At 38.2% G+C, this 12571-nt stretch overlaps 1 protein-coding gene across 4 annotated transcripts in view; it reads left to right on the forward strand.

Annotated features, from left to right (window-relative positions):
- HERC2 (HECT and RLD domain containing E3 ubiquitin protein ligase 2) overlaps positions 1 to 10297 on the forward strand; it is a 105989-nt gene extending 95692 nt beyond the window's left edge. For all 4 annotated transcript variants that reach the window (XM_031596186.2, XM_031596188.2, XM_031596187.2 and 1 more), the window contains 7 exons: positions 3412 to 3553; positions 4337 to 4531; positions 4641 to 4753; positions 5602 to 5792; positions 7261 to 7366; positions 8013 to 8225; positions 9293 to 10297. In XM_031596186.2, coding sequence (XP_031452046.2) covers positions 3412 to 3553; positions 4337 to 4531; positions 4641 to 4753; positions 5602 to 5792; positions 7261 to 7366; positions 8013 to 8225; positions 9293 to 9565 — 1233 coding nt within the window. In that variant the 3' untranslated portion in view covers positions 9566 to 10297. The remainder of the gene's footprint in view (positions 1 to 3411; positions 3554 to 4336; positions 4532 to 4640; positions 4754 to 5601; positions 5793 to 7260; positions 7367 to 8012; positions 8226 to 9292) is intronic.
- The last annotated feature ends 2274 nt before the right edge of the window (positions 10298 to 12571 follow it).

The raw sequence follows: 12571 nt of genomic DNA on the forward strand, positions 1-12571 counted from the left end.
CTTCCTGGTTATTGCCTTGTCCCTTAACCAAGTGTGCTTTTAAAGAACACATCAACTTTCTTTTTTCTGCATTGAACAAGCTAAGCTTTTTTGTGTGTCTGTTTTTGTGGAGTGGTCTTTCAGTGCTCCTTATCTTTTGATAGTGTATTTTTGCACTGCGGTTTCAGTTTGAGCATAGTTAACTGAAACCTCAATATACAGACGATGTCTGTGCTCTTGGAATTGTCATGCTGATACTTCTGCTTTTGGAAATTGATTTCATGACATATCCTTATCCTGTGTTTCTTTTCTTCATAGATGTCTTCTGTGTTAACAGAACCTTCTTCTCTTAGCTGATTCCAACTAACAAACTGTCATCTTTTCATAAGCATTTTTATTAGTCCCTAAGTGTGTGGCTTGACGTAATACATTTCTACCAGGCGGAAACTGGAGGTGGTCCCACAGGATGGCTGGTATTTCTCTAGGTTCTAGGAGGACGTTTAGGGCAAATAAAGGTCTTTTTATTCAGATTTGGAAGAAGAACTTAAATTTTGATCCTCATTATTTAAAAATGCTGTAGCCAGATAACAGATGTATTTAAGTGCTTCTTCCTCCTTGTTGCATTGATTGTGTTCACAATAACTGATTATTTGCTGAGGCACATCTTTGAACTTGATTCCTCTGCCCATTGCTGTTTGCTGCTAGTGAGCTGCTGCATTTCTCTTTGGTCCAGGAAAAGTTGGTTTCCATAGGCTAGCATCTTCTGATGGCAGACTGTTTTGCGGAAGCTCTTTTGGGGCTCTGGTCAGCATGTTTTGTGCTGAAAAGCTACCTCAACAGCAAGAATGCTAGAACTGTATTTCAAAAATATTTATGTTGCATAATCTGTGTTTAGTGAGACACACTAAATAAGGATTATATCTGAAACTGTTTATCCTATTCAGTAAAATGGATTCCACAGGTTACTTACTACATCTCTAAAGGACACAATTTGGAAACAGGAGCAAAGCTTCATGTTCTAGACCTCTACAATGAGAAATTAAAACGCCAGTGCTGAAATATGGCCTAAACAAATTTGTTTGAATTTTGCCATTTTTTACTGAAGAGTTCTGCTCTTTGCTAGTAACCTAATACATTTTAATACGGACATCTGTCTGTGTTGGCACAGCAAAATATCATAGTGCTAACAGAAGTGTCAATAATCCCTTGTGACATTCTTACACTATTTTGTTAAAGTTGAGTTTTAACTATTCGAGCATCTACGTGATCAGATTTAAATGCAAACCTTGTGTTGCTAGTGAACAATTGCTAAATAAAATGTACAATAGGAATAGCAGTTATGAGTGCCTTCCTATTGACTTCAGTCTAGATTGTTTGCCATTTTATTGTCACTTGAGTTGTATTTTCAGTTTGAGATTTGAAGTAGCAGTGAATTAACTACTGCATTCACAGACCACCTACTCATACCTAATCTTTTCAAGAGAAGGAAGGCTCTCAGCTTCTCAACTTCAAATTTCTTAGGCATCTGAATTAGAGATCCATTAAATTAAAACAAGTTTGCTAATGAGAAGAATATTGCAATCCAGGAAAACAAAAACCAAACAAATAACCCCCCCCACCCCCCCAAAAAACCCAAAGAAACAAAACAAAACAAAACAAAAAAACCCACCAAATTTACCAAATCATTATTTCTTTCTTCACCAATAAAGGAAGAAAACTTTTTTTGTTAACGAACTTTGTTACTGACATCCCTCTGTCTTTCCATTTGCTTCCAAGATGGACAGATAAAATGTTGAGTGGAGACAGATTAACAACGAGCCATTTGAAATTAAAATGAATAAGGTACTGGTGGTTGAGGGGAACATAGAATTTCTTATTTAGGGAAGAAAGCCCACAGAGTTGTCAGTAGTGCTGGTAAGAATCATTCTGTCTAGCTGCAATGAACATGCCTTAGTTGTTGCACATGTTTCCAGCTCTAAGCATAAAATTACTAAGATCTAACCAACGTGTTCAGAATAGTCATTCAGTCGATGCAGGATGTGGTGTGGAAGCACCTAGGTAACCAGATACTGTGCTTTTCATGTTTGTGCCAGTTTCCTCTGTTAACAGTGATAATTGTAGTAATCGCAGTTAAATAGCTATGTCACAGAAATAAGACCTAGTGGAAGTTGGCGTGCATCTTTTTCTGTTGATTTTTAGGTATACATTATTTTCACCATTGGGAACAATATGATTAAAGTATGAACTAGATGAGCAGACAGTGAGGTTGGTTGAGAACTGACTGAATGGCCAGGCTAAAAGGGTCAGCGTGTTAGTGGCACAGTGTCCAGTTGGAGACAAGGATGTGGAGGCATATCATGGGGTCCAGTCCTGTTCTAACATACTCGTTAATGATCTGGAATATAAGGTAGAGTGTGTGTCAGCAACAAAACTTGCTGAGGATAATTATGGAAGGAGTGGCTGATACACCAGAGGGTCTTACTGCCATCCAGAGGGACCTCAGTGGCCTGGAGAAGAAGTGGGTTGATAGGATTCTCATGAGGTTCAACAACAGGGAGAAGTGTAAAGTTCTGCACATGAGGAGGAACAGGCCTGCACACAAATGTAGGCTAGAGGCTGCCCAACCTGAAAGCTGCTTGGTGGGAAAGGCTCTGGGGGTCTTGATAAACATCAGGCTGAACATCAGCCAGCAGTGTGACCTTGATGCATTGCAGACTAATGGGAAACTTGGTTGTATTAGGCAAGTCATTGCCACCAGGTTGAGGAAGGTGATTCTTTCACTCAGCATCAGTATGACCACACTTGGAACACTGTGTCCAGTTCTGGGTTCCCCAGTACAAAGGAGGTATAAACGTAAGCTCTTAGTGCCCAGGACAGGAGGCCTTGGGCACAAACCGGCACACAGGAGCTCCCAATGAACACCAGGAGCACTCCTGTGCTGTGCAGGTGGCACAGAGCAGTAGCACAGGCTGCCCCGAGGCTGTGGGGTCTCCTTGGGGATCTCCAAAAGCTGCGTGGCCATGGCCCTGGACACTCTGGTCTGGGTGGCTCTGCTGGAGCAGGGGCTGGGCCAGGTGTCCTCCAGAGGTTCCGTCTAGCCTCAGCTATTCTTTAATAGTTCTGGCCTCCTAATAAGTACAAATTTTAAATTCTTTTGTCTTCTTTTAAAGGGGGAAGATGTGTAATAAGAATCTGCAATATCTATATCCAGGGTTGATTAGATATGAAATAGCAGTGAAAAATATTGCAGTGTTGTAATTTGAAGCTTGGTTCTTACTTTGTTTGTTATATACGTGTATATAAAATACTGGGTAGACCTCTACAAATGTTTCACTGAACACATTAATGTTATAAATCTCTTCTCTGATCTGCACAAGGATGCTGGCTGATATATGTTCTTGTAGTAACTATTATCATGTGTTTAATTGACAGGTAAAACGTTCTAGGAGTAAAGGTGGACTGGCTGGGCCAGATGGTACAAAATCAGTTTTTGGACAGATGTGTGCTAAAATGAGCTCTTTCAGCCCTGATAGCCTTCTGCTTCCTCATCGTGTTTGGAAAGTCAAGTTTGTTGGTAAGAGAATTCTTCATTTCGTACCATCTTTGTCTCAACTATTTTCTACCTATCTTTTTTGACTACTTTTATTTTTGAAGGATCTGGAAAGGAAGGGATACAGTAAAACAGCATGTAGGCAGAGCAATGTGCCTAAAATGTTAGGAAATAATAAAGTCTTTTAAAATAATTAAAAAATCAACAAAAACAACAAAAAATCTGCAAACAACCTTTAAGATTAGTGGAAATGGGGTTGTAATTGTCCTCAAATTCTGAAGGCAACTCTTTTGCTTATGAAGGGTATTTGCAAAACCGAAGCCTATTTTTCAGTTGTCAGAATTCAGATTTCCTACTTCCATCATTCTTTTCACAATTTGCATGTCTCTTTGAATTTTTTGATGAAATACAATTCAGATTGAGGCTGCACTGTATCGACTAAAATATACATAATATATCTACTTTAAAATGACACACAGGAGTCACTCCAGTTTGACTCTTTTTGCCATCTCTTTTATTTTGACAAGTGTTTAAAACAAAAGTCTATGTTAAGCTCTGTCAAAAGAATATTTTTGAAACTCTGGTATGTTGTTGATAATCTTCTAAAATAATACTGTTTCGAAGGAACTGGAGAAATCCAAATACAAAGGAAAATATCAGGTGTTTTTAGAAGAACAGATGTAGCTTTTAGTAAACTTCTGTTTACAGAGTTATCTATGTGAAAGGAAATCCAGTTCATTTCAAGACTTCATTTGTAAACATATTTTTGGAAGAATGTATATTTATGAGCCTGTTTTCTTCTCCAAGGTGAATCTGTGGATGATTGTGGTGGAGGTTACAGTGAATCAATAGCAGAAATGTGTGAGGAGCTTCAGAATGGACTGACCCCTCTGTTAATCGTGACACCAAATGGAAGAGATGAATCTGGAGCAAACAGAGATTGCTTCCTTTTAAATCCTGCTGCCAAGTCTCTCTTGCATATGAACATGTTCCGTTTCTTGGGTAATTACCAACACTGTGACATTCTACTTGCATTACATGTTCAGAATATTAGGAATCTATTAAAAAAAATATATAATACAAACTTCCCCACTCTTATTTAAACTTACAGGTGTCCTTCTGGGTATTGCTATCCGGACTGGCAGTCCTCTGAGCCTCAACCTCGCTGAACCAGTATGGAAACAACTTGCAGGAATGAACCTAACAATTGCTGATCTCAGTGAGGTAAGTGTGCTGCTGCTTTGTAAGTTATAACGTACAGAAGACAAGCAGACGCTAATACAAAACTGTTCTCTGGTGATTGGCTTCCCTGCTGTGCATGTTTGTAGTATTTTGTCTGACCCTTCACATTTCTGAGCCAATACGTAAGGATCACTTGTACTTTCTGTTAAAGCTGTAAATTTACAAGTCTTTCAGAAGTAGTTAAATAACTTCTTGGAATTTGAGAGCATTCTCAAATCCACTTGTGAGTTTGACTAGATAAATGTTTGTAGTCAAACTCTTTCTTGCAAGAAAATGTTTCCATAGCTGTTGGTGTCTGAAAATGAGTTGAGACTACTATGGAAGATAGTCTGAGTAAATGTACGGAGAATCACAAACTTCCTGCTTACTGAACTCACTAATTGTGGAGTTAAGAGTTAGATCTTTGTTACAAAGATGAGTTGGTTTTCAACTGCTGTCATCTGGAAATGTACTTACTGTAAAAGTACTGGGTCTTTTACATGTCAGTAAGGAGATTTCTTTTGTACCAAAACAACCATTGGATTTTGCAAAGTTGATTGCGTTTTTAAGCTTTAAATCCATTTTCCTATATAATACAGTTTCTTGGCAAATGTTCCCTGAATGGTTTGAAATCCAGAACACGTGTACCTTTCAACATTTCAGCATAATGAAATTTCATGTAATAGACTGAGCCATTTTGCTGTTTTGGAATTCACTTAGATGAGGTATGGTCAGACATTTGACACAATGCTTTTGGTAGATGGTACACAATGTCATGCTTTTGGTAGGAAGGACACAATATTGTAGGGTGCTAATAAGCTGACTTTAACTCAGGCATATTTTTTCAAAAGGTTGATAAAGATTTTATTCCTGGACTTATGTACATTCGAGACAATGAAGCTACATCAGAAGAGTTTGAAGCTATGAGCCTTCCATTCACTGTGCCTAATGCAAGTGGTCAAGATATTCAGCTGAGTTCCAAGTACACCCATATTACACTGGATAACAGAGCTGAATATGTGAGGCTGGCAATAAACTACAGGTTTGTTGAATAAGTCATTCAAATTGTTAAATGATTAAGCATTTTCATTTTGAAGTAGTAGGCTTGAAGCCTTACCTTGCATACATCCTCTTATGTATTTTGATCATTTAGCAACTTGTGAACAGCACTTTTAGTACTACTGCTCTCACAGGTTTGTTTGTTTGTTTTTTTCAATACCATCAATTGAATTATTGAATCATTAAAGTTTGAAAAGACTGCTAAGATAATCTAGCCAAGAGTGGTCCCAGATGAATGGTTTTCCTGTTCTCATATAAGGTAGAATATGCAAAACAAAACATTTATACCCTGGACACTGTAAAATAAGCCTGACATCTATGTGCAGACAATTAAATTCATGCATAGGTGCCAAAAGCTGAACTTTGCACTAAACTCTGTGGGAAGTAGTTTTCAGTGTTTGTGAAAATGGGCATTTGGTTACTTAGATACCCAAATATCTAGTCTAGACCAGTACACTGAACTTTAGGCATCTTGTTATGGGAAACAGGGAGCCTAGTAGCCATCATGCCTATTAAATTATGAAGATAAGATAATTTTGTCAAAAAACTGATTCATAGTTGTTTTATTCTCTTCGACACAGTCATCTGTTGTGCAAGACTATCTCATCGTTATATGCTTATTAGCTTGCAGTGCAGTATTTGTCAATGACTATGTGAATTATAGTCCTGGCTTTCCTATTTTATTTATTTATTTTTGCTATAAGTAGTTCTGAGCCACTACCTAAAGCCATTTTTGACAGTAGGCATGAGAATTATTTGTGATGGATTAATTATAGGTCTATGTAAAATATCAAATGGATCCTAAAGAATTACATTACCTTAAAGAAATGCTTCTGTTCTATTCAAAATTCTGGCTATTCTCAGAGAACACCAGCAGTTAGAAATCTTTTAGGAAAAATGTTTAAATACCAAAGTTTTTAATTATGTGAATCTCTTGAGAGCAAATCTGGCATCTGAATAGAATCCATGTGAAAATGTGGATGCATAAGTAAAAGCATGTCTTGAGATCTTTGCTTATTTTGGTGATGACAAGCCTGAGGAGAGGATGTGACAGTAATGTGAAACTCTGCTTTGCAGAGCTCAATGTTTTAAAAATTAACTTGATGGGGAAAAAAAAAAGGTAAAATACAAATCATGGGTGGCAACATCTATCACTATCTGAAAAGATGGCATGTCTGTTCCTCAGATATCATGTTTTATGTGTTGACATTTTTCTTTCACTGTAATGCCTGTCTAGTATTAGGATTGTTTGAGGGCGCAGATGTTCTTTTCCCAAGAGCATGGTGTTTCAATAAACTCATATAGGTCAGGCGTCTTGTGTAAGTGTTCCTTGGAACATAGCTGGAGACTTAAGGAGAAAGCATACAGGTTCCTAAAAATTGCAATAGTTGTTAGTTCCAATAATTACTAGAAATGGCATTCACGTAAATTCTGGAAATATGTCTCTGCAGACTTCATGAATTTGATGAACAGGTGGCGGCAGTTCGTGAGGGGATGGCCCGTGTTGTTCCAGTTCCTCTGCTTTCACTCTTTACAGGATATGAACTGGAAACTATGGTATCGATTTCTGTTTTGCTAACTCTGTCAAAACTGAGTTGTGTTCTTCACTTATGTCTTACTAATCCCAATTTGAATAATAAACCCCACATGTAATGCTGTCTACAGTGCTCGCCTGTAATTGCAAACACTTTGCTCAAGGAAATACTAGAAAAAGTTTAATTGTTCTCTTAGTACTCAAAAGGTTATTTTTTTTTTTTATATAGCTGAGTAGTGATGTAATGAATGATTTGTGGAGATTAAAAAAAAAAAAATCTACCCCATAACTACCCCATCTTCCTCCCCCCCACACCCCTCCGAAAAAAACAACCTCACCAGCCAACCAAGAAAAACCAACCGTAGGGCCTACTGAGTTCTTAGCACAATTTGATGAAAGATAATAAGACCTATATTCTTCCCAGGTAAATTGTTTAATTCTTTATGTGATTCAGGAAGATGAAAGAAGGTTCATTATTGTCCCCTGAGAGGAAGATGTCTATTTAGTATCATTGTAATAGGAGTCTTTGCGCAGCACTTCAAATATCTGAGTGTTCATATTGTCAGTGTAAAAACCAATTAAACATTTCAAGAGAATGGGAGGGAAACAAATCACCTGCAAATGATTTGGTCAGACTTTTGTAGCTTATCATTGTATTTTATTTTTTAGGTATGTGGAAGTCCAGATATTCCACTTCATCTTCTGAAGTCTGTAGCAACTTACAAGGGCATTGAACCAACTGCTTCATTGATACAGTGGTTCTGGGAAGTGATGGAGTCATTCTCCAATACAGAGCGATCTCTCTTTCTACGTTTTGTATGGGGCAGAACAAGGCTGCCCAGGACTATTGCAGATTTTAGAGGGAGGGACTTTGTTATTCAGGTAAGATGTGTGGGATGGGTGGGAAAGAAGTAGCATGATTGCTGTGATCTAACCCTGGTAGGAGCACCACACAGCCACTTGCTTGCTCCAGCCCTGCTGTGGAGTGGTGGGGAGGGAATCAGGCAAAAAAATTTTGACAGTTCCTCGGCTGAGATAGACTGTTTACTAAATTGTTGTGTGATGAAGGTGAGGAAGGGAAGAAACCGAAGAAAAGCAGAACTTCTCGCCATCATCTGACTGATGCCCAACCAGCCCCTGAGCAATGGCAGCCCCAGCAAAATTTCCCCCTAAGCTTTTATTGCTGACCACGATGTCATATGGTCTGGGGCCTTCCTTCGATCAGTTTGAGGTCAGCTGTCCTGCTTGTGTTTCCCTCCCACCAACCTCTATGCTGGCAGGGCAGCAAGACAAGCAGAAAAAGACTTTGATTCCATGTAAACAGTGCTCAGCAAGAACTGAAACACTGGTGTGTTACCAACACTGTTTTCATCACAAATCCAGAACACAGCACCATACTGGCCACTGTGAAGAAAATTAACTCTGTACCAGCCAAAACCAGTGCAGTGATAGAAGAGAACAGGCCAATTTTATTACTGATGTGAAATTGTATTGTAGATATGGCAGTTCAATGAAGATGTAAAGCATTTATGTTTTTTATTTATTTTCTTGTTTTAATTTGGGCAACTGCCTACTCTTTTTGATTACCAGCTATTTGGCTGTTTGCTTCTTTAGATGTTAATTATTTTCCACTATCTGTCATCAACTGTTTTTTCTGCTTTTGTTCAGTACTTCATTCAGCTCAGCACCCATTTCAGTAAAATTCAAAAACCACAGTGTTCAATTCCTGTTTTGGCATTTTCAGAACAACAGAATCTATCTTAGATTGTTCCCAATCTCATATTTTTAATCAAGAAAGCTTCTGCATATTTTTTTTATGTGCTTAGTGGAGGGAAGATAAATTTGGTGTTTTTACTGTTCTTTTAAGAAAAAATCACAAGTACCATGTCAATATTTATTTGTGGTTTGGACAGCAAATAAAAAAATATTGTGTTCTTTGTTTTTGACAGGTATTGGATAAATACAATCCTCCGGACCATTTCCTTCCTGAGTCATACACTTGCTTTTTTCTCCTGAAGCTACCCAGGTATTCTTGTAAGCAAGTACTAGAGGAAAAACTGAAATATGCCATTCATTTCTGCAAGTCTATAGACACTGATGATTATGCCCGGATAGCGCTGACAGGGGAGCCAGCTGCTGATGACAGTAGTGATGATTCTGATAATGAAGATGCAGATTCTTTTGCTTCAGATTCTACACAGGATTACTTAACAGGGCATTAAAACAGAAATAATGTAAGGGATAGCTGTTACAAGCACTGAGGCAAAATGCCAAAATGACAGTGAAGCCAAGGACAGTGTAGAGTTCAGAGTATAGAGTGTGGTGTCAGAAGAATGGTAATCTTCTGAAAGCTGGGAAAGAGTGTTTGCTACACATGGTAGGAATTAAGGGTGACAGCTTAAGCCATCAGCTTAGAATAAATGGCACAGTATATGGGCATTTAACATTTATTTCAAGAGCTGAAAGCGGCCCCCCATAATGCTGCACTACATTTAGAACCTTTGTGTTTACTGAAGTGTTGTAAATGTTTATATAAATAAGGTAGTGCAGCATCCAAAAGGTAGTGAAACCTTTAATTTGTGGGTGCAGTAGGTTTTTTCATATTGTGTTGTGTTCTGTGCATCTTCTTGATTGTATATTGGAAATACTGTGCAACAACTGAATGGAATTATAAATATTTCAATTAACTTTACTAGAAGTTTGTTAAAATTTTTTGAACATTGAATTAACATTATTCCTTGAAATTCTTCTATAGATAATACAAATGGCCAATAGTTTCACCTCCACCCCTGGTTTGTATATTCTAGCTTATGCATTATTTATCTCAAATTTGATACCTTTCTGTGAAGCATCATAATTCTTATCATGGAAAGTGTACTGTATATAATTTGTGCCATGTAAATGCAAAAGTTATAATTTCCCTCCAAATAAAAACTCTGCCACAGAAAAAAAAAGTAGTATGTGTTTTTCATTGTCATCCAGATGTTCAATGGGATGAGCATTACTTCAACTCAAGTAAGAAATGTTCCTGCCACTTACATTTGTTTGTCACGAACTGCTATTCAACCAATATATGTCAATAGTAGTAGGGAAATAGAGTAAACTCAGAGCAAGTCTGCACAACATGTTAATAGCAGTGATTATGGACACTTTGCTTCTGCAGTTTATAAGCAACAAGGCTTGTGAAGGGCTTGGAGAATATGCCCTAAGAGGACAGACTGAAGGAACTGGGACTGTTTAGTCTGAGGAAGAGGAGGCTTGGGGGAGACCTTATTGCTCTTTTCCAATATCTGAAAGGTGCTTACAGCGAGAGCAAGGTTGGTCTCTTCTCACTGGTGACAGATGACAGGACGAGGGAAAATGGCCTCAAGCTGCACCAGGGTAAGTTTAGGTTGAGTATCAGGAAACACTTCTTTACAGAAAGGGTTGTGAAGCACTGGGATAAGCTTCCCAGGGAGGTGATTGAGTCACCATCCCTGGATGTGTTTAAAAACCGTTTGGATGTGGTGCTCAGGGACATGATTTAGCGGAGGGTTGTTAGAGTTAGGTAGTATGGTGAGGTCATGGTTGGACTTTATGATCCTTAAGATCTTTTCAAACCTGAGCAATTCTATGATTCTAATGCTGCTGTTGTCTGTAATGGTAAATTTGTTTTTGTATACCTGGGAAAAAAATTGCTTTTCAGGAGGTGCAGGGGATGGATGTCTTCAAGTATGACAACGTGTGTATAACATTATCCCTGAGAAATTCAGAGTATTTCATAAGGCTTAACCTTGAGATGTGAGTCCAGAGTTTGATTATTTTGAATAACTTGTTGAAGTCAAGTGGCGTTCAGGCAGTATTGTGTGAGTGCACTAGATTTTCAGAGTAGGAAAATAAGAGTTAGTTGTGCCAAATCACTAGTATTTTACTTTCCAAATTTGTAGAAAGTAATGTTAACATTTTCTTCACTAATTATTAGAATAGCTATATGCAAATATTTAACCTTGTACAGTCAAGACTTGATTCCTTAGTGCTTGTATACGGCTCCTATTCCAACTTCTGTATTTAAATGTATTAACTGTGATCATGAAATCACTTTTCCTGAGGCATACTTGATGTTTCAAAATGGTGGTGAAATAATTTGTTTTTTAAAATGTCCCAAGTTTTGAAATTTGTCAGCTTTGAAGAACTCTATTTAGTGCTGAAATTCTCTTGTGCTGACTGCTCCTGTCCTGATCCTCTGTCTTGGTGGTTCCAGAACCCAGGCCTGTGTTCTCTCCTTCATGTTTTCTCTGCTGATGGAAAAAGCTGAGCCTTTTCAGCGCCTTAAAAAATATTCAAATCCTCAAAATGTTAAGCAGCCTCTTTTACCTTTGCTGCTGAATTGAATGTCTCCTGAATATCCTGAGGTAAAGCGGTGAGAGAATCTGGTACAGCAGTGCTCATGTGGTTGTCTGATGTCCTTTGCCATGGAAACACAGGAGCCCTTCAGGCGTCCAGCTTGATCAAAGAGATGCTGTAGCCCTCTTTTCAGAAGATGATGATCGGTAAGTTATGTCTAAATGCCACAGGCCCAAGGATTGACACTGCATTCAACTACCATTCTTGAATTCAAGCCTCATTTCAGGAGCATATGAGCTACAATAAAACACTGAAGTTTTATAACTTATAGAGGGAAAAAAGAAACCAAAAACCCATACCACAAATGAGTCTTTCTTCCCCTAGTAAAAGATAAAAGTAAATACTTATTTGTAAGATGGCAGTTCACACTGTAATTTGTGGAGGAATAAAGGAAGATTTTCAAGCTTTCTTCTTTGCTTTCCCAACCTAATCAAAGAGTCCCAGATGACCTTTCACAATGCTTGTCACCTATGGCCTGACTCGAAGCATTTCTGAGCAGCCAGTTTTTCCTCTTGAAAGTCATTATTTCAAGTAGTCAAAAAATGGGAATTGCTCTTACTCAGCTTTTAGATGCAGATTCATAATCTGAGAGGAAAAAGAAACAGCTTTGCAACAGATGAAGTATTAGTGTTCTTTTCCACCCCTTTGTGTGTTGTTTCCCTATAAAACCAAAGGGCCTGATGATTGGATTTATCATAAAGCTGTACCATCAGGAAATTACAGAAGACTAAGAGACAAATCCCTGCCCTCCCAGTCTAGGAGGTTTCTGGAGTGTATGGAGGATAACTTTCTGACGTAGCTGGTGAGAGAGCCGACAAGAAGAGCTACCCCGCTTGACCTGCTGT

The sequence above is a fragment of the Phasianus colchicus genome, chromosome 1, assembly GCF_987193195.1.
Source record: "Phasianus colchicus chromosome 1, bPhaCol1.hap1.1, whole genome shotgun sequence".
NCBI classification, from domain to species: Eukaryota; Metazoa; Chordata; class Aves; order Galliformes; family Phasianidae; genus Phasianus; species Phasianus colchicus.